This window comes from Prinia subflava, chromosome 2 (genome assembly GCF_021018805.1).
Source record: "Prinia subflava isolate CZ2003 ecotype Zambia chromosome 2, Cam_Psub_1.2, whole genome shotgun sequence".
Taxonomy (NCBI): domain Eukaryota; kingdom Metazoa; phylum Chordata; class Aves; order Passeriformes; family Cisticolidae; genus Prinia; species Prinia subflava.
This window is the reverse complement of record NC_086248.1, coordinates 36,600,743-36,621,636: the sequence shown is the minus strand read 5'-3', so window position 1 is coordinate 36,621,636 and position 20,894 is coordinate 36,600,743. Positions and strand designations below refer to the sequence as shown.

Below are 20,894 nucleotides of genomic sequence, written 5' to 3'. Positions count from 1 at the left end.
TAGGTACCTAGATATAAACTTCTTTTAAAAACATTGAATATCCATCCTACATTAAAAATGTGGGAGAATTTTTAAATGTAACTAAATATCAGTATTAAAACTACTAATACTGGATTTGTTGAATTAAAAATAAAATATTTGGTGTATATGCTGCATAGGCCATGGATTTCCAGAATGAGGTATTTGCTGATAACCCCTGTCACTGTCTTTTTTCTCAACTTTCAGAGGAGACTACAGAACTGGGAAGAGACTGAACATGCGCAAAGTGATCCCGTACATTGCCAGCCAGTTCCGGAAAGACAAGATCTGGCTGCGAAGGACCAAGCCCAGTAAACGACAGTACCAGATTTGCCTGGCTATTGATGATTCCTCTAGTATGATTGACAATCACTCGAAACAGGTAAAATAAAACCTTGGGAGAAGCATGGAGAAACCACCTGTCATTGATGTGTACGGCTGTTGCTGACTTCTGTCATGCGGGGCTGGTGGCTGCTGGAAAGTCTGAGTGAATTCCAATGCACCTATTTTTCCAGTCCATGTGCTTGAATCTTGTCACTTCATCCTAAAAGATTTATTTACAAAAGATCAGTGAAAACTAGCTGAAAGGATGAGCTGTTAAGTTTGTTAGAGGTGTACATATCCACTGTAAAATTACTTTTTGTGGCCTTCAAAAGGTTGAAATTTCTTTATCTGGCAGTTCATTGGAGTACTAAATATCCATTCATCATAGCTCACTTGTATGGTTTTTATTATTTAAAATGGTGTGTTTCCTTCTGAACAGTTACTTATTTATTTCATTAGCTTACCTAAAGTGGTGTCTCTAAATCAATCAGCTGAAGCCCTCAAGCAAAACTAGTGTATCTTTGTTGCACTGACTGTTTTACATAAGACAGGCAAAAAAATAGGCTGTCTCTTCAATTATCTTTCTGGATGATGAAAAATGGTTTCAGTAACATTCTTCATATTCAATACTGGGCTTTGAGTAAAACATTGACTATGCTATTTTTGATTTAACTTATTTCTTTAATAGCTTGCATATGAATCCCTGGCAGTTATTGGAAATGCTCTGACTCTTCTAGAAGTGGGACAAATTGCTGTGTGTAGGTGAGTTTATTTGAAATCTTGACTTTTCTTCAGTATTTGGGGCAGAATGTAAATACCAGTTTCACGCTGTAATTTTCTATTCTTTTCTGAAGTTTTGGAGAGACTGTTCAGCTGCTGCACCCGTTCCACGAGCAGTTCAGTGACCAGTCAGGGACACGGATATTGCGTCTTTGCAAGTTTCAGCAGAAGAAAACAAAAATAGCTCAGGTACACAAGAATGTCTCTAGGGCAACAAGTTTACCTATCTTTTCCAGACAAGATACCAGCAACTTCATGGTTTCATGATCACTTTGTAGCACTTAATAGTTTTTTGTATTTGAGAAGTCTGATAGCATGTTAGATAACAAAGAAATAAAATGGTCATAATTTTTTAACAGGAAGAATGTTTTCTCACTTTTAGTTCTGATGTATACCACTTTTATGTGGTCACCTTTCTCTGTGTTGGGTCTTGAAAAGTATTTTGGGTGCTGTTCATGTTCTTAATATTAATGGGGAGTATGACACTGGATAATTCTGTTTCAAGTTGAAGCCAAAGAAGTTCAACCTAAAAATAGGATGTATTATCAATTATGCCATTAATCTCATTAGCAGTGTACTGTGTTCATAGCTTTGCTAGCATTAGGAGAAAAATGAATTCTGTTTGAAGGCTCTCTGAAGACTCTTTAGTTCAAAAGTATTTAAAAAATTTAAAGCAGGAGTTAATACAGGAAAATGCCAAGAACTGTCTGTGTTAGGTGGTCAGACTGTCTTAGCATTTAAAATAGAGAAAGGTGTTCTTCGGAAATGTTTTGATTTTTATGTTTATTATTTTTATGAAGAGATAACTGATTTTCTTATTTATTTCTTCTGCAGTTTCTAGAATCATCAGCAAATATGTTTGCTGCAGCACAGCAGTTGTCTCAAAATATTAATCCGGGTGAGTCTTTTTGTGTTACTGTGCTTGTTGCTATGGCAGCAGAATGCTCAGTACAGTTGTGAAGTAGTCCTGCCAGGAAAACTCCTAGGACCGAAACATGACTTGCCTTAGGACTTTGGGGTTTGCTTTGTCAAAAGCAATGTTTGGTTGCAATTTAGCTCAAAACCCAAGCGACACCCACTTCATATTTGTCAATAATTCACTAACATTTCGTGTAAGACTTTTTAACAAGGCGTGCCTTACCTGTCTCCCCTTACGTCCTGCTTGCAGCCTGTTTTAAGGCCTAGACAGTGCCAGCTTGGAGCATTGTCCAGCTTCCTAAGGATCCTGACTCTCTAGATACTTCTGCTCCTGCTTGGGAGCTTGAGTTCTCTAGGTATCCAGAAATACATTGCTCTGAGGATGGAATTTGCCTCCTACCTTCCTTTCACTGTCCTGCAACTTTAGGTCATGAGCTGCTTGAATTTCCAAGAAAAGCTGGAAGACTGCTTGCCTTGTGTCTGCCCCATAGTTAGTCTAAAGGTTTGCTCTGTGATAGTTAAAAGCTTGTTATGGTGGCACCTGTATTTTTTATAAGTTCTTGTTGTTGAAGTACTCCAAGAACTGGGCAGTCTGGGATTTATAATCCACAGCTGCTTTGCCACAGGGGGGCCAGGGTGTCACAGTATTCCGAGGGGGAGCAGCATCCAGTTCTGTTAAACTAGGCAGGGATGCAGCAGCCATCAGCTCCTTAGGATTATGGAGCTGGCAAGAGGAAAGGCTGGAGGATCTGTCACTTCTTTCTGTAAAAAGGCAAAGCCCTTTCACATTTGAGGCCTGTCTGCAGAAGAGTGTTCTGCATCCCTCTGTAACAATTAGGGCATCCATCCCTGACTGTAGTGACTGATTTTACATGTAATCAAAGGATGACAGATAAATAACTTAGAGTGTACCTCTAGAGGGATGCATCTGACTCTAGGGGTAACTTGGATCAAGTAACATGTCTCCAGAAAAGGTTGGTGCTGAGGAACCCAGCATGGGTGCTATGTCTGATGTTTCAGGAGGTTTACTTCAGACTAACTGGGCTGCCTTGACTGTGCCTCCGAGCCCATCTTCTGATTCAGTTTCTTCCAAAAATAACCCATTTTAGACAGTCCAGGATTGTTCTCTGATGGAAGCCAAGCCTGTTAAAGTGCGAACAGCAGAGAAAAGCCTACAGATGGCCCCATAGGTACCTGCTTCTAGAGAAACTGATTTGAGCTCTATTTCATTTCAGCAGCTGGCACTCTACTGAGCTAGTGGCTGGACTCTTCTGCCAGTATTTAACTCTTAGGCATGAAAGACAAGGCGTGACCAAGTCTGTTTGGTATTTTCCATTACTTTAATCCTTGATTACAGTATTGATGGATGGTGGGGGTTGTCTGTGTCCCCCTTCCCTCCCTCGATTTTCAGTGGTGTCACACTTTACTTTCTTTGTTGAACCACTAGTAATTTCAGCTTCATGTTAAGTCACAGAATTCTATTTGATGAAGAGTTAATTTCCTTAGGAATACTCCTTTTTCCATTATACCCCAGGGCAAACAGCAAAATAGGGGTTTTATCCTTTTAAATGGATTACTCTGAACTTACTGGAATTTTAAATGTTCTTTGTGCTCAGAAACAGCGCAGCTGCTTTTGATTGTATCTGATGGAAGAGGCCTTTTCTTGGAGGGCAAGGAACGGGTGACAGCAGCAGTGCAAGCAGCTCGGAATGCCAATATCTTTGTTATTTTCGTAGTGTTGGACAACCCTAATTCTCGGGTAAGTGAACAAGGGAGAAGTATTCAGCTGCAGTGAATGAGAAACAAATCTTTTTCTTGTCTTTTATAGTGCCATACAGCTACCTTATCTTTTGTAGAGGTCAGAGATACTGAACTGAATTGCCATTTTCCACATCTGTTAGATCTGCCATTTTTTCCTACTGTGCTTCTTATCTTTTGTATTTGAAAAAAAAATCTCTGCTTCAATGCCACAGAAAGGCTAAGAGCTCCTGTCTTCAAACAGAATGGTTGTAGCTCTTGGCCACCAGGGAAGCAGCTGGCAGCTTGACAGATTTGGAGTTTGAGAGATGCTTTGTTCCATCTCAGCTCTGATTCATCTTGATAATTTCTGACAGCAGCCTCCAATTGACATGACAGCTGGAGCCAGTATGAGATTGAACATCAGACAGAATGTGAGAGTTATTTAGTGCCTCAGTTGGGAAAGCTGAGTCCTGCATCTGGTAATGGGGGAAGAAAACTTCAGATAACCTTGGATGGGAATGTGAAATATCTGGAGTGTTTAAGGAAGGCTCTGTAGTGCAGTAAGTGAGCGAATATAAGCCTGATAGTAAATTTTGTAGTAAAGACTCTAATTTTGTGGTGTTTTCTTCCTGTATCTTTATTTTTGCATTCAAAACTCACCTGCTATATTTATTGTTGAAAAATCATCAGTTCTGCTGACAAATAGCTGAAAGGTTCTGATGAAATCTGGCTGTAATATCAAGCAAAAATTCTGGGTGTTTTTCATTAAGTTATTTTTCTGGGGAAAAACAGTGTTTTCCATAACCTTATTAATTTCTGAGCTGCTACACTGAGCAACTAAGAAGTTAGTTTACAAGAAGCACAGCTGGAGTTTAAACTGATTTTTGTCCTTGTAGCATTTGCTGAAATACTGTGAAGTTGCTAAAGAGTCTTCTGTTAGAGCGCTGCACAACTATGAGTTGAACTCAGCACTAAAGAGCTTACAGACTCTTTTGGGAAGGCATCAAATTAATAAAACTGAAGTGCCAACAGTAAACTCAAATCATAAAATGCTAAGCAAAGACAGAATTTATTTACAGAATTTGGTATTGCAGAAGCTTAAGCTTAGTCTCTTCTAGCCTGTAATTCATGGATTAGTACACTTTTATCTAAAAGGGCAAAAGCATTTAACTGATTCATTTCCAGCTTCTGGTCTGATTTACCATTGAACACTTAGAGCTTTTTATCTTACAATATTTTATTAAGTTTTAATTCAATGGGAGTGCTTAGAAAATAGGGTAGATGCTATCAGTGGTCATAAAGTATATATGTCATTTAGTAGTAACATATCTTTTTTACAGGATTCTATTTTGGACATTAAAGTACCTATATTCAAAGGACCTGGAGAATTGCCTGAAATCAGGTCTTACATGGAAGAATTCCCATTCCCGTTCTACATGATCCTTAGAGATGTGAACGCGCTCCCAGAAACTCTGAGCGATGCCCTCAGACAGTGGTTTGAACTGGTGACTGCCTCCGACACTCTTTAGATTTTGTAGACAAGGTCAGGACCCGATTGCTGCTGCTGAACTGCTAAAATACAAGAAGCTGCATTTCATGGAAGGGATCATAAAGGTCTTCCTAAGTGGGATTATCCTGCGCGAGCTGCTCTGGGGCAGAGACTGTGTACGAACAGAATGATTTGGGTGCATCCTGCCAGTGTGTCAGAGGACAATTATGCAGTGGTGAGACTGCCTCCTGCTATTCCCACAAGTAACATAAAACTCTCAACTTCTCTTGTAATAACTTATTACCTTAAAAAAAAAAAGCATTTGTAATATTAGGAGGTAATATTCCTGCCGCTTCCCCCCTGCTGCAAGTAAAACCACTCTTGTTCCTGGGAAGGCATTTCTACATTACAAGTTGAGGTGTCTTGCAAATAAAGCCTTCAGCATCACCCATGTGGAGGGGCCTCTGGGAAGGAAGGGGAGTGGAGAGCAGGGGACGCAGATGGGTTTACTCAACCAAAAAAAAAAAAAAAAGTACTTAAATACTTGAAACTATTTTTCAGTTTGAACAGTCTTTTTAATTATTGCTGATTTTTGCCTGACGATAGCAGCAGGGAGTTTTCTGAATCATGCCATATGCAGGTCCCTGCCTTACCACTTTACACTGTGAAGTTTGCCGCTGTCTGAGGCAGGCGTTGGGGATGTTTCATAAATCCCGTGTCTTGGAGGACGGACGTCGTTTTTCGCTGCAAAGGCTATGCATCTTGTATCGTCTGTACTAATAAAGAGAGGTACCACTCTTTGTAATTACGACGTTTGTGCCTTGAATTGATCAAAGCTTCGAACACGGACCGAACACACCCCGGCCATGGGTGCCGGGCTGACGCAGGAAATGGCGGCCCGGGCCCCGCCCGCGCGGGGCGGGCTGGGCGGCCCCGTGGCGGCGCCGGGGAAGGAAGGGGCGGAGCCGCGTCATGGCCGCCGGCCGCGTCCCGCCGGGCGCGCTCACCCTCAAGCAGGTACGGGCGGGCTCGGGGGTCGGGCAAGCTGCGTTTTGTAGAAACGGTGCGGAACTCGGTGGTTGTTTAAATGTCCCTCGAAGCAGAGCGCCGAGGGTGCAGCTCGCAGCACTGTCCTGGGGCAGCGGGCAGACTTCCCTCTCTCCTTGCCAGTTCCTGAGGCGGCAGCAGGTCCTTCAGCTGTACCGCAAGATCCTGCGGGCTATCCGGGAGGTCCCTGCCGAGCAGGATCGCCGCTACTTAAAGGACTGGGCCAGGGAGGAATTCAAGAGAAATAAGGATGCTACAGAAGAGGTGAGGATCGGGAACCCGCAACTCTGATTGCCTGTCCTGTGTCTTGGGAGTTTGTTTTGAAGGTGTTGCTTCCCGACTGGTAAGAAGTCTCCTGTTACTATTTTCTCATTTATGCGAAGAAATAATGCAGCATCTCTAAATATTATCCCCCCTCTTAGCACTAGTAATGTTTCTCAAATTTCCAGAGAATCATCTGGAATTAAAAAGCTAAAAAACAAATACTCCGCTTACTCAAATCACAGAACAGGAAAACCGTATTGAATAATATAGTAACTGTCATAAACTTCGTAGTGGTAAATTTGTTTTGTTTTGTTTTGTTTTTTTTTAACCTTTATTTTCACCTATATTCAAGCAGAATGCAATCAAATGGGATGGTTTGGGATGTGAAGCAATAAAGAAAACATTGTTAGGAGTTTGACTCCTGTTAAAAACTGAGTTTTAAAGCAAAGCCACAGCCAAGTATCCATTTATTTACCTGGTTCTTAACCCTCAGAGACAGCAGTGTTATGTCACACAAAGAAGTAAATTACAGTAGTGCCAGTAAGAATTGTATGTCTTTTAATGCATTAAAAGTCTGCATGCTTGTGTAAAACCCATACTGTGTACAGATGTACGGTTCACTAGATTCCATTCTGTTTTACAGGATGCAATCAGGATGATGATTACTCAAGGCAACATGCAACTTCAGGAACTTCAGAGAACACTTAAACTGGCCAAATCCTGATCTTTACTTTGTTGACAGTTGGATTTTTTAATTTCAAATAGGCACAGTGTTTTTTCCAGAATGTGGTTATAATGGCAGCCTCTGCTGGCAACCTGGTAATGGTTGAAGGAGGAATCCACCACAGTGGTGGTTTTGTTTTTTTCCTTTCCCCATCCATTTCTCAGTTTGGCTCCCCTCAGAAGTGGAGATCACTTGGACACAAAGGACATTAAAGAACTGCATGGATGATGTAGCATATGCTGCAGGAAAAGCAGAAAGCACCAAAAATTACAACAGCTGTATTAATGCCAGTGCAATGCAAAATAAATATATGCCAGATTACTTTGTCTGCTTTTTACAGACTGGTAGCTGTAATTGGTAATATTCACAATGAGAGCTCTTCATGTACTGTGCCAAAGATTTTCACAAAAATTTGTGATTAAAAAAGAATTTGGGATAAATAAATTGGCCCAGAACAAACAAACATTTTAAAAATGTTTTATAGATGTTGATTTTCAGTAGTAGCTGAATAAAACTTAAAAGGGGACGTTTTTATTAATGGGAGATTTTAGCTCCAGGGATGTTTATTACCAAGTACCTTTAAAGTATTTAGAAGTCTATACATTATGAAGAATTACAGGTAGAAAATACTAGCTGCAAAAGTTGTGGTTTGCTTATTCAAATGTTATACTACTTCACCTGTACTTGTTAGCTTGCAACTGTTCTCACTTTCCTTGAGCTGGGGTGTATCTTTTTTTTTTTTTCCATATAACTTAAAAATGCCTGGATGAGCTGGGGATTTTCTCCACATAACTAGACAGGCAGCAGTAGATCGATGCCTGGCTATTGTAGCTCCCTTAGGGAACACCCCTGCTTTTCAAGGTGGTTTTCGGCAGAGTTGCTGAGCTGCACAAACTGGCAGCAAATCCAGGAAATAGGTATCACCACTGGCACTAGGGAAGGGACAGGACAGAATTCCAGGCTACAGGAAGAATGACTGCAGTTGGGAGCAGGAGCTGTGGTTCAGATCTATATAGACTGAAGTCTCTGAGCTTCAATCTGTCAGTGAAAAATATGTATCTAAAAATGCTTCATTAACAGACTGACAGAACATTTTTGTGTTGGGATTTATTTTTCATGTTAAGAGAAAGTGCTGCTAAGAAGGGTATTTTGAGTGAACAGCCATAACCAGTGGTGGCTGTTACCACAGTAGCCTTCCCTTCCCCTTGAGCCAGTGCTTGGATTTCTGTTCCTTAACCAGGAGCCTTTACCCTGCTGCCTCACCATGGTGCTTTCCTTTCAGAGCTCAGAGCCTCGTTACCCCTTTGACTCCCAGTCTGTACTGGGAGTTTGTACATCCAAACATTTCCAGGTTGTGGGCACGTAATCAGAGCTAGGATTACAGCTAGGCAGAGCCCTGGACAGATGCTGACCTCTTGAGTGCTGCTTCCCTCCACCTCCACTGCTCTGTGGGCTTGGCAAGATAAAGTTGCCAGCCAGAAGCCTTTAAAGAGTCCAAGTACAGCCTGCGAGGGTAAGTAAATTTACCTGAAGAGAAAGGTAGGTAGATCACACCTGTTTGATAAAGTCTTTCACAGTTTTGATGAAGGGAGTGGTATAGAAAGGAATTAGGAGAAAATGCTTCTCTTTTACCGTACACTCATTGACTTCTGAAAACCTCTAAAATCAGTAACCTGCAGCCTGGTTACAGCCTTAGATTACTTGGTAATTACTTGGATTTACTTAAACTACTTGGACCTATGAGAGTAGTCCAATGAGGTCTGTATGGGAAGCAGAGCTAAAGCCAGAGCCTCTCCCGTGAGCTTGGGCAAGCTCAGGAGCTGGTGTGTGATCCGTGCACAACTCAGCCCCGTGCCAGTAACTTCTGAAAGGGGCACCTGCACCAGCCAAGAGACAGCACTCAGGTCCTGCAGCCTCCCTCGGCACAGATGGCAGACTCCATTTCCTTGGCTTTATAACCAGAAACAAAAAGAAGTTGAAGTCCAATCTTCTGCTCCCCCTCCCGAGTCAAGTGAGGGGACTGTATCAATTTTCTGTGGCTACAAAATGTTACACCACACATTTCTGAGCAATACTTACTTTAATTGCTTGGCAAAACATTAACTTCATCCAGGTGATACAAAACTTCAATAGCAAGCTTCTGCATTCCTACTGTAAGCTTAAACAAAACTGTAAACATACCAAAGTGTCTACATTAGACTATAGAAGTCAGAACAAGAAAACTAGTATTTCCATAGCTGCAGATACACTTCTCTTGTTGTGATAGTGCATTAACAGGAACTTTAAAAATATTGTTATATGACTTTTCTTGCTTTATACTGCTAAGAAGACAAAAGCTTAATTACTAATTAATGAATGGTGTTCTTCAACACTGTAAGGTATTTTGTATTGATTTTAGAGCTCCTTAGTACAGAAAAAACCTATTTTTCTCCTTGGCCTTAACAGTACCATCCTGTGTTGGAACTGATTTTGAACAGTTGTTCTATCATGATCTGGTAAGTAACATTACTTTTCTAGCAGAATCGGATGAAGCCTTCTCAGAGGTGTAGGGAGGAAAACCTAAATGGGTGCAGATGCAATAGTTACAGTCCCTTGACTTTATCTGGAGTCTGTCACAATGGACAACACTGGTCAGTGGAAGTTCTGATTTTATAACAAAACACATTGACAAAACTTTTAAAATGTTGGGTGCTGTTTTGTAGGACTGTTTGTCCCAAAACCTGTAGACTCACCAGGGCCTGGTCTCTAAAAAGGAGACAGAAGGGAAAAAACCAGAAGAGGAATCATTCAGAGGAACAAAGGTAGATAGTGTGGACAAGGTGCCTGGGAAAAAATCCTGACTGCAGAAAAAGAAACATTTGATTACAGGGATCCAAGCTTTCACTTCCTTACATAAAGGACTTTTTCAAGCTTCTTCAATAGTAGACAATTCAGCCATTTCCTGCTTGAAGGAAAAAAGATTTATATAAACATTCAACCTAACAAATTGACCACGGTTGCAGTAAAATACTTGCCATCCATGCCCTAAACTAAAGTTTTCAGTCAGATTGCTGGATTACAGCCGAACAATAGTGTAACCACAAGGAGCTCTGCAAGCAGGACACCATTAAAAAAAAGACAAATCAGATGTAGCACTTGTTTCAATAACGGAAAACCAAGAGAAAAGCAAAGTGGTAGCTGAAGCCTCTGTACCTAATGGGATGAGTCACTTCAGCATCTCCCTCCACGGTTTCCTGCCCTCTCCCAGCTGGAAGCCTGCATCAGTCACCTTCCTGGGCTTGTAACTGGAGTGGGTTCTTTACCTTCTCTCCACTGACTAGAGAGAGATCCCGGGAATATCTAAAACAGGATCATTAGCCCTTCATCACTAAATAATTCTTTCAAAAACTTTCAAACATCCTGGATTTATTTCAGTACTGGTATCACAACATGCTTACACGTGGCCTACAGTAGAACCCTCTAGTCTTTGTCCTGTGTGGAAGTAAGGGAATTCCCTTTTCAGAAAGCAGTTTTGGTTACTAATGCAGTTTGGTTTCAAGCAGCATCTGGAAACTGAGAGTGCAATATTGACAGACTCTTGGAAATAACAAAGAAAGGATCTAATCTGCAGCATTTCTTTGTTATCAATATAGTTTGCATATGAATTCTCCTCATGGAGTTTCCAAGGTTATTTCTACTCCTGAAGTGGAGTATTGTGTTTGGATGTAACAGGCACTACAAATATCTATCAGTATTCCAAATTCTCATACAGCAGGTTCCAAAATGAGCCCTGTTGCTTGATTACCTGCCTGACAGGTGCTAGCTCTCCTTCTGCACTTTAGTCCTTAATTTGCTCAGCTCCTCTTCTAAGCATTTGATGTGCTCCTTGAGCGCAGCTTTGTCTTGCTGCGCTCTCTGGTTTGCTTGGCACCGGGCTTCTTCTATCTTCCGCTCATACCACTTCTCCATCTGCGTGGAAACGGCCTCGAAGAAGTACTGGGTTATCTCCAGGGCCTGGGAGGTGTCTCTGAGTGGAGGGGCAGGCGGGGCTGAGGGCTGCTGCTCCTGGCCCTGCTGTGCCCCAGCGTGGTGCAGAGCTTTGTGCCTTGACTGCCCACTTTTGCTGGACTTTTTTGTCTGAGTTCCTTTGTCAATGAAGTAGCCGCTCTGTGGTTCAGTCTTTGCAGGTTCAGTCACTGGCTGCAAAACAGCTTGAACTTTAACATGTCTTAATTTGGAGCCCGAAAGCTCGGAGGAGGGCAGCTCCTGCTGGAACCTGTGGAACGTGCTGGCACTCACAGCTTTGTCCTTTGGCCTGACATCTTGAGCAGGGGCAGAAGAAACTGGTCCACCAGCCACTACCTGTTGCTCTGCACCTATAGAATAGATTATAGACAATATATTCAGAAAAGCTCTGGGCATTTATTTCAGTACTCAGAAGACCTCGTTGTTTGATGGAGGATGGGATTTTGCATGTACCTTGTACAGGCTTATATTAGTTTATCACATCTTCAGGTAATTAAAGTCATTAAAGGAGAAAAGTTGGCCCAGGTAGAGAGGTGCTGCATTGCAGCTGTGGGACTACAGATGGACAACAGGCAAAAGACATAAATTCTTGCCAAAAAATCTTCACTGTGAGGCACTGGCACAGGTTACCCAGAGAAGCTGTGCTTGCCCCATCCTCAGAAGTGTGTAAGACCAAGCTGGATATGGCTCTGAGCAACCTGGTACAGTGAAAAGTGTCCCTACCCATGGCAGGGGGCTTGAAATGAGATGATCTTTAGGATTCTTTCCAATCCAAACCATTCTGTGATTCTGTGACTTCATCAGAAGGACATGTAACACGTATCAGTCTAGATTTCCAAAGTAGGTTATGTCTGCTGATACTTATGAACTCCCTGCTTCTACAAAACTTGAAGTCCCAGTAATTTTGGAAAGGTCACACATTTCTATGGTTTTGAACTGTACCAATGCCGAATAGCTCACACTCAAGCACCACAAGATCTCTTACATGCCTTTCTATTTGATGGGGCATCCATGTCTGTTCACTTTGCAGAGTATTTAGGGGACATATACATTATATTTTACAGGAGCCAAGGCTCAGACAGCATTCTGCTTGGCTGGGGACACCTGGCACATTCTTGGGTTCTGCACATTTCTTGGGTTTTTTTCCTCAGAAGCTTCTAGGGCCAAGAGTTACTCAAAGCACCAAAGGACTTTTGCTTCAAAGACACAGGGGAAGCATCAGGAACAGTCAGTGGAATTCCATCCAGCCACCTCTTAAAATATTCCCAGTGGCTGCCTTGAAGTGTATTTAAATCCCAAGACATTAGGCATATGGAGGGGGGAAAGCACATCACCAGAATTATGTAGTATTAATAATACAAGTACCCCTGAGTTAATGAGCTTGGCCTTGAATGGCTATGACAGCTCAGTACCTGGCATGGTTGTACCCAATGCTCCATCTTGTTTAACGCAAAAGTGTTGCCCAAAGCTTTGTTCTGGCATCTGGACTCTGCTCCTTCCCCCATCTTCCAAGAGGCTATTTGGAAGTGTGATATAGGAATGCTGGTGGGAGCCCTCTGACAGCACAGGCTGGTTGGCTTTACAGTCCTTGGCACTGTGGGGGTTGTCAGTATCCAGGGTCTCAGTGAGAGACTCACAAGTGGACAAAGTTGATTTTGGTCTTGATGACCTGGAATCTCCAGAAAGCTTGAGCTCCAGATTCTGAATCTTCAACAAGCACCAGGTCTTCAGCTCATCGACCAAGGAAATCTATCAGAAAGAGACTGTAAATTACATGATCCTATGGTTCCTGGGCTGCTGAGGACATGCGGCAGGGACAAAGAGAAGCAAGCTGGGTATCTGTGGGCTTAGATTCAGATGTGCATGCTGCCACTGGGAATATTTAAAGGACTGCAGATCAAAAAAAGTGGAGGACTATGCACTAGCTTATGAAAGGCAGTCTCTTTAGTCCAAGCTACCACTTCTTAGATATGAATATGCCACTTCCGATGCAACTCTGGGTCCTCTGTCAGGGATAACTTGTTTAATCATACAGTCAATGGTACTTTCTAAGTGCAAGGAACACTACATGGTCATTTTTTAAGAGTGAAATTCAGATTAGACACTTCTGGGGGGGGACAGCTTTATACAATTACCAACCACTGCTTCTCTGTTCATTCAGTGACAAAGGCGAGTCCCCACTAAATGATAAATCAGTAACAGCTTTCAGACTACAAAGATGCTTAGTAAGTGTCAGCTGCAGATGCATTTAAATAATTTAAAATAGGAGTAGCTCTTTTCACCCTGTTGTTCATATTACATCATGAATTTAGGTCAGGCCCTCCTAGGCACAAGGATATTTAGTCAGTGTGTTTAGTAAAGCCCAATTCTGTTTTTTCAGATGTTTCAGTTAGACCCAACTGAACAGGAACAGCTGACATTGCTTAATTCAGTTCACTGATGTATCACTCCAGCATCTTGTGTCTTAAATGGAGATTACAAGGAGATGGAGCACAAGCCTAGATGCTCAGAAGCCAATAAAATACTTATGTCTCTTATAAAATAAAAATTAAAGCTGCCTTAGTTTGGTAAGTACTTTTCTTTGGAGAAGAGTGTTTGGTGGATATTAGACCCAAGTATCTTGATCAGTATCCTATGCACAGGTATCCTATCACAGCTGTCAGTCTTTTTACGAGGATTTGGAATGGTCTTACAAACACTCATGACATATTCCTTGCACAGAGTGTATTTCTCAATTTTTGGAATAATACCAGTAATAAGAAAATGAACTGTATTTTAAATTCACCTGTGTGAGTGGCGAACCACAAATTTCTCAGCGGGTTTTAAGTGGTGAGTTTTTGCAGAAGCTGGAAGGGCAAGAGCTGGATCTCTACAGGAGCAGTTGTTCTTGTACTGCTGGTTGAGCAACCATACAAAAAAGGACTTTCCTACTGGCAGTAATACACAGCTTGGAGATGGTGCTGTGTTGCTAACATCAGAGGAAAGAACTTCAGCCTTTTAATACATGAGGGAAAAAAAGATCAGATAGAGAAGACGGGAGAGATTCCCAGGGCCCACAGCCAAATGGATGAGAAGGAAAAGGAACAACACAGATCTTAACCTTTTTTACTACTTCGATATGTTCCTGCCTATGTCCTCTAATGAAGCAAAAGCTGAAAGCACAACTGTGAAAAATTAAGTGCCAGAAATTTTTGCAAATCACTGTGTTAGAAAAATGGTATTTTGTTGCAGATCCTACACTAGAGACACACCAAATTAAATTAGAGCAGTGGGACTGGATTTTACATTCCTCATTTCTAATGCAAAAACTTTTTAAGTTTGGTTTTGTGACTAAGATGGTGGGTAGGAATAATTTGGTCTTTGAAGCTCTTTTACCTATTTGAACAGTTGACACATCTCTGATATTTTCTGCCTGCTGGCTGAGCTGACCTGCCAAGGGCTGGACCGAGAGGGAGTAGCTGTTTGAAGCCCTACCTGCCGCTTCTGCCCCTCACTCTTTTCCAGCTCCGTGTGCTGCTGCAGGCGGTGAAGGCACTCCGTCCTCTCTGCCGACAGTCGCTCGGCCATGAGCTTGTCCAAAACTCGGAGCTGTGGGGAAAACACTGTTCAGCTGAGATCATCATGTTAGAAACCAAACTCCCATCTGTGAACCCATCTGTAAATCAAAGTACAGTCTGTCTTTCAGTCTTCGTTTCTAGGAATGCTGCCAACTACAATTAGATGTAGCTTGCAAAGAGGCTCAATCACAAAATTACCAATGAATAACTATTAAATTAAAAACAAAAAATAATTTAGAGGATCTTGAATCTCAATGCATACATAATTCAGCAAGAGGGATTTTGACAATTATGAACTGACCAGTCATAGGACTGCCTTATTTCCCTCTTAATGGCTCAAGCCCTTAAGATTCGTTGCCTAAAGAAGCACCAGAAGCTACTTAAGACATTAAATTTTTCTCAAGACCCTTGTTTGCAGTATCAGTTGCCAGTGGAATGTCACAGTTCCCTGGACTTGAGTATTAGAGTTTAGGTTTGCTTTTACAACACAAGAAGCAAAAAATGAATCATTACAATGAAAATATTTATTCAGTTTACGATATGTTTCTAAATCATATAGGCAAGCAGAACTTCAGATCATGTTCTTACTTGATGTTGAGTTTTGCTTTCCATCTGGCCCAGCTTAATATTCATTTTATCTTGTACTGTCCCAAGCTCAGCTTTTATCTCTTCCACTGTTGCCTCCAGCTGATTCTCCAGTTTATTTATCAGGGGCTCACACCGACATCCATTTATGGGTGCCTGAAAGGAGCGATGATGATACATTTACTTGCTACACCCCACCACTCGCTCTTTTAGCACACTTGGAACATTATCACACCTTCCTTCAGCCAGTCTTGGGTTCTTCTATCCCATGTATTGTATCTCACCCTCTTGACAGTATCTTACAGCAGCTCAGCAAGTGGGCTGTTAGTTGAAAAAGCACAGCCTACACAAGGATTGATCTGATGTGTATGGACACACCCTAACACAGCAGTGTTGATTTCACTGGGCCTACAAGCAGCACTGAGCTCACACCCTGTGTGCTGGCTGAGGGAATACCACATCACAGGTCTATACCCTGTGTCTCGATGCTGTAATTCTCAGTTGTAAAAAAAAACCCATCTGAGTTTGTGGATGTGTGTGGGCTGTGTGCATTTGCTTTTTAACCTAATGCCAATCATGTGCTCTGTCCTTTTTCAGTACTGAATGGCAAGGCCTCGCTGCTTCTGTTTGCCCTCACCCTGCTGGCATTCAGCTGCCCCTTGCCTGCTGGCCACTCCTCTGCCTGCCTTTGACTCATGTGACACCACCCCGTGGCCTCTCTGCAAGGGCAGCTGCACTGACCACATTTAAATCTCTCTGAGAGATGGTCACTAAAGCCTCCCTTAAGCAAGGACAGCTAAATCTCATCAGCTTCCTCTGCAGCCCACAGGCAGAAATGGCTCTTTCAGGGGCTGTGCCAGTAGCCCAAAGCAGCTGCTCTGCATCTGTCTGCAGAGGAGCCTCCCTCTCTTCTTTAGCCACGCAACAGTATTTCATAAATTGGGGGTTATTCCCTTGGCAGGGAAAGGTGGGTGGTTTGCTGAGTACTAAAGAAACCTTCAGAAGTATATGTACTTCAGAAATTATGTTTGCTATTCATTGCCTCAGGGCATCAAAGAAGACAGACAAGCAAAAAAGAAAAGGAGAGAGGAGTGTCATGTATTTCAGGAAATACTGTATGGGAGTGTGGCTCTATTAAGCTAATCCTTGTGAATAGATGAGATTTGTATACAAGTCCTATCTGCTTTCTGCACCTCTCTGCTCCCCAAGTCCTGCACCTCTCTGCTCCTTTATTCCTTTAATATCTGAAAGATCCCCCAGCCTTCCTGATGTCTGCTATGGGAGAATTCCATAGTGCCCCTGTCTGGAAATGTTTCAAATATTAAATGGAGAGGCTGGAAAGCAGTAAACAGCCAGTAACGCCTTTGAAGTCTGACTTGAATGCTCTTCAGAATCTGCTGAAATTCTTAGGAATTTCTCAAGAAGGGACTGACAAGAGGTGATGGATGGATGTGAGAAGCTAAGGAAATGAAAGGACACCTTCCAGGAGTACAGGAGGGCAATATGAAGAAAACAACAATACAGATGTCTACAGGATAATTTAATGACTGTTTTTATGTTTTCTTATAAATATCTACTGGTAATTAGTTGTAATAAAGTGACTAAAATATTATTCTCCAAAGTGAAATAAATGCACATTGCCTGGTAGCTCCAGGTTTATTTGTTTACCAGTTTCTATAGAAATCCTGCCCCCAGTAAACATAGAACACCCAAAGACATGTTGCAAAACCCAGAATAATTGGAACAAAATCTACTGAGCTTACTCAATCTCTTGGTTTAGGTAGTAAGCTTTCGGTGCTCACACACTATTTTCCTTGGAAAATTTCTTTGCATCTCCTGTCAGAACTCTTAATGTTTCAAAGTATATAATGAAAGTTCTCACGTCATTTCCAATCACTGTTCACCCTTATCTTTTTAGATCAAAACTACTTAAGTATGTCTTCTTTAACAGGCACAAAACCAGCTTATTGTTTGCCAGACTTCAGGCCAAAATGCAGCTGATGCCCAAGCAAGGAAAACCACTCTCAAGTCACGATTTCATGCCCCTGGGACTGCAGTAGGGGCATGTATTTTCTGTGATTTACCCATGTCCCAGATGCACAGGCTGCTCGCAGTATTTCCCTCTGTGAGGGCTCACCTGCATCACCTTGCCGTCCTTTCCTCGGTACAGCGTGTAGAGCTGGTAGGCTCGGACCTCGTGGGGAGGGGGCGGAGAGGAGCAGTGGTGTTTACTCCTGCGCTTGGGCACGTTCTTCTGGGGCTGGGGGAGCGTCTGCTGATCAGCTGGGGAGATGGGGTCCGAGAGTGCTGAAACCTGCAGAACATACACGCAGTGTTTTGCCTATATGAGCACCTTGGTAAGCTATTCCTGATGAGAATGGGACAAATCCATTGTGACAACTACAGCAAAAATCACTTTTATCTGAAGACTATCTGTGCCCCAGAAGCATGGTGGGGCTGCTGCCCCCCCACACCACTTCTGAACAGCTATCTCTTCTTTCTCTCTGCTGTTTTATATCTACTGATACCTTTTCCTTTGGCTTTTTCTTTTTGCTCTTTTTCCCTTTGGGATCTGGTGAGGCTGACCGGGGTTTATCCTGCAGATTGTTCTTCCTCTCTGGGGGTTGGTCACTGCTGGGTGTGTCGTCAGCAGCTGAGACACTGCCCTGCTTGAAGCAAAGACAGCGAGTTCAGAGCAGTTGCAGAGATGGGAAAAAGGAGCCTCTTCTTTGATTGCCAGCTTTAAGCTGCTCTGCACATGTGAGTGGGAAATGCTTTAGCAGCAGAGCATGACAGACTGCCTCGGGCAGCTGCTGGGGCCACGCACAAGCGATGGCTCCAAATAGTCTGAGTCCTCAATGTGTTTTCATGACAGTCCCTCCTCACAGCAGATCCAGCTGGTAATGCCAGGCTGTACCTTGCTCTGTACCACTTCATCCCGTGGCACTGACTGAGCCCTCCTTTCCTCCTTCAGTCTCTCTCTCTTCTTCCTCAGGCTTCTCCCACGGTTAAAACGCGAGACCTGAAGACAGACCACACTGTTACTCAGTGATGTCATGCTCTTTCTACCATAGAAGACAAGTACTAAAGCAGACCTTTTCCTTGTCTGTCTGAAAGGCTATGGGTAAAGGAGAGTGCACTGGCAGGTGGACACTGATGAGCCAAGCAACGTGGGTGTTTATGGCTGCGAAAACACACCAGCACTGAGCTCAGTCTTTTGGGGCACTTTGCTGTCCCCTAGAAGGGTGAGCACCTCCTCTGCCATCCTTGAGCTGGTTCCCAAGCCAAGCCTAGCCCTTTTCATGCACAAGTGACAAGGAGGAGGAGGGCAAGGATTGTGCCTGGTCTCATGCCCTCCTGCATTCTGGCCTGAAGGGCACTGCAGCATTTCACAGCTGCAAAGTATAAACAGGACATAAACATTTTGTCCCCATTGCAAAGCACCCTCCAGTGCTAACCACCCTTCTGGGGATGGGATATGCCTGAGGCAGGCAGCAGAGTGACACAACTCAGGAGCTTCTGGGTACAGGGCAACTTTCTAGCTCCTGGGCCACTGCAGGGAACAAGTGCCTCTGGTTGCTCCACCCTTTGCCAGTCAGGACACAGAGCCCTCTGACAGCACTTCATGCTGAGGCTTAATCTGCACACCTTGCTCGCCTTGGGGGCTGAAAGGCTCTATGTCAGTAGACCTCAGCCCACCCCAAAATTCCAGCAGAACATTGTAGGAACCTTTCACAGCAGAAGATAAGGAGCAGGGGATGCAGCCTCCCAAGATTAAGTGGCCTCAGCTCCATGGGTATGTGTGTGTTGGGAAGAGAGGTGTAATGTACCTGTGATGCTTTAGTGAGCAGGAGTGCAACCTCAGGGTTATTGTGCTGTCTGGCAACCTCTAGAGGGGTCTGGCCTGCCTGAGAGAAAAAAGAAAACAGCATTTCCTTCAAAACACAAGCTACTGGAAACAGGGAATTTCTCCAGCCAAGTTCAGTATGTACTCTGTGCACAAGAGTAAAGTGACTAATTGCATTAATTTACCCAGATATAATTCAACACTTCACAACCAAGTATTTTCTACCAAGCCTATGAAGAATGTTGAAGGGACTCTACATTAATATAAAATACCAAAGAAACTCTGTGTCCTGCTTACATTGTTGACAACGGATGCATCAGCCCCTGCCTCCAGCAAGAGCTTCACCACCTTCTTGTGATTTAGGGCAGCAGCTACATGGAGTGCAGTATCCCCTGCCTGCAAGTCAGAAAGCAGAAAACAAACCTGTGACACTAGCCCTTGGGTCTCACCCTACAGAATCCACACTTCCTCAGTGTGTGTGCTCAGAAATGAAAAAAACCTACACTTACTGATGCAACAACTAAGCTTAAATAAGGCCTGGTCAATAAAAAATTACTGAGTGAAGAGGAAGATGACAGGAGGGGGCAAGGAGCTACTTCAGCCTGAGTCTGAGAAATGCAGCTGGGACGCTGGTGATGTGATTCATCTAAACCCAGTGACACATGATGCAGCTTGGAGACAGCCCAGCTCTACCTCCAGTAAATGGATACAACATCTGAGGGTAGAACAAGTTTTCCCACCACAACCTTCTCTTCTTTTTCCCCCCCACGTTTGATTATTTGGTGTGCAGGTGGTCATGTATCACATTACTCAGAAATACTCAGGTAAGTACCGGCAGTGAGATGGTTGGCACATTCTTCCCAGGTTTCCTCAGGAAAAACTGATTTTGGATCAGAGCCAGGAAGCAATCTGGGTCCAGCACTAACACACTGCCCTGCCCTTGTCCTGGTGCAGTGAGGTGAAGACAGCCATGATCAGATTTGGGCACTGGTAACAGAGCCAGCAACTGTTCAAGTGAGACCAGACGTGTATAATGCCTTCCTATCCCCCTGGTCTTCCATTTTGCCTTCATAAAATCAGATTTCCTCAGGAGTACTGCCTGTTGATGAGGTGTACTCCTAAATCAAATCATTCTATGGGCAAATATGGAACAACTTCAGGTAGTGCTGGGGAATGAAGGAAGGGGATGTCTCTCTGGGCCAGGTTCACACCAGCCGATCTTAATATTCACTAGCTCATTTTGCAAGTTAAAAAACTCATTTCCAAATAAAATTACGTAGTAAATTTAACATGCTGAAACCCATTTTGTTTGCTGTAATATCTCATAGTGAAGAAAGAATATTAAATGTACAGTCCAGAAAACATCTTTATGATCCTCAATTACACATGGAACATTTCCCAGGAACATGAGAAAATGTGGTTAAGCACCACATAATATGTTTATTTAGCAGATTCAAAATGTTTTAATGTACTAATTTCATTCCCTTCTACCACCCAATTCGACTATACTATAGGTACAGCAACAAATTACTTCCCTATAAAACAACTACGGATGATTACTCTTGGGCTGGACTGATCATTACTTTGAATTTAGAG

At 42.9% G+C, this 20,894-nt stretch overlaps 3 protein-coding genes across 6 annotated transcripts in view; 2 read left to right on the top strand and 1 right to left on the bottom strand.

The window, feature by feature from the left end:
• MDN1 (midasin AAA ATPase 1) overlaps positions 1 to 6,074 on the top strand; it is a 93,714-nt gene extending 87,640 nt beyond the window's left edge. Inside the window, exons 97-102 of the mRNA XM_063389646.1 lie at positions 226 to 400; positions 1,031 to 1,104; positions 1,197 to 1,311; positions 1,957 to 2,020; positions 3,657 to 3,799; positions 5,121 to 6,074. Of these exons, the coding sequence (XP_063245716.1) occupies positions 226 to 400; positions 1,031 to 1,104; positions 1,197 to 1,311; positions 1,957 to 2,020; positions 3,657 to 3,799; positions 5,121 to 5,309 (760 nt within the window). The 3' untranslated portion in view covers positions 5,310 to 6,074. The remainder of the gene's footprint in view (positions 1 to 225; positions 401 to 1,030; positions 1,105 to 1,196; positions 1,312 to 1,956; positions 2,021 to 3,656; positions 3,800 to 5,120) is intronic.
• Positions 6,075 to 6,100: 26 nt separating this feature from the next.
• Positions 6,101 to 7,625, top strand: LYRM2 (LYR motif containing 2). Its single transcript, XM_063389645.1, has 3 exons — positions 6,101 to 6,286; positions 6,440 to 6,580; positions 7,224 to 7,625. The coding sequence occupies exons 1-3, from the start codon at positions 6,242 to 6,244 to the stop codon at positions 7,302 to 7,304; spliced, it is 267 nt and encodes an 88-aa protein (XP_063245715.1). The 5' UTR covers positions 6,101 to 6,241; the 3' UTR covers positions 7,305 to 7,625.
• A 3,067-nt stretch (positions 7,626 to 10,692) lies between these two features.
• Positions 10,693 to 20,894, bottom strand: part of ANKRD6 (ankyrin repeat domain 6) — an 86,542-nt gene continuing 76,340 nt past the window's right edge. For 3 of the 4 annotated variants that reach the window (XM_063389641.1, XM_063389640.1, XM_063389642.1), the window contains 9 exons: positions 19,596 to 19,694; positions 19,282 to 19,359; positions 18,369 to 18,473; positions 17,980 to 18,120; positions 17,589 to 17,765; positions 15,455 to 15,607; positions 14,784 to 14,897; positions 12,722 to 13,058; positions 10,693 to 11,659 (listed from right to left, as the gene is read on the bottom strand). In XM_063389641.1, coding sequence (XP_063245711.1) covers positions 11,103 to 11,659; positions 12,722 to 13,058; positions 14,784 to 14,897; positions 15,455 to 15,607; positions 17,589 to 17,765; positions 17,980 to 18,120; positions 18,369 to 18,473; positions 19,282 to 19,359; positions 19,596 to 19,694 — 1,761 coding nt within the window. In that variant the 3' untranslated portion in view covers positions 10,693 to 11,102. The remainder of the gene's footprint in view (positions 11,660 to 12,721; positions 13,059 to 14,783; positions 14,898 to 15,454; positions 15,608 to 17,588; positions 17,766 to 17,979; positions 18,121 to 18,368; positions 18,474 to 19,281; positions 19,360 to 19,595; positions 19,695 to 20,894) is intronic. The other variant, XM_063389644.1, reaches the window with a different exon arrangement.

What these genes read in the sequence shown, in the direction of transcription:
- LYRM2 (XM_063389645.1), top strand. Translation starts at nt 6,242, where the DNA reads ATGGCCGCCGGCCGCGTCCCGCCGGGCGCGCTCACCCTCAAGCAG. An exon ending in GCGCGCTCACCCTCAAGCAG is followed by an intron (nt 6,287 to 6,439) that starts GTACGGGCGGGC and finishes TCTCCTTGCCAG; the next exon opens with TTCCTGAGGCGGCAGCAGGT. An exon ending in ATAAGGATGCTACAGAAGAG is followed by an intron (nt 6,581 to 7,223) that starts GTGAGGATCGGG and finishes TCTGTTTTACAG; the next exon opens with GATGCAATCAGGATGATGAT.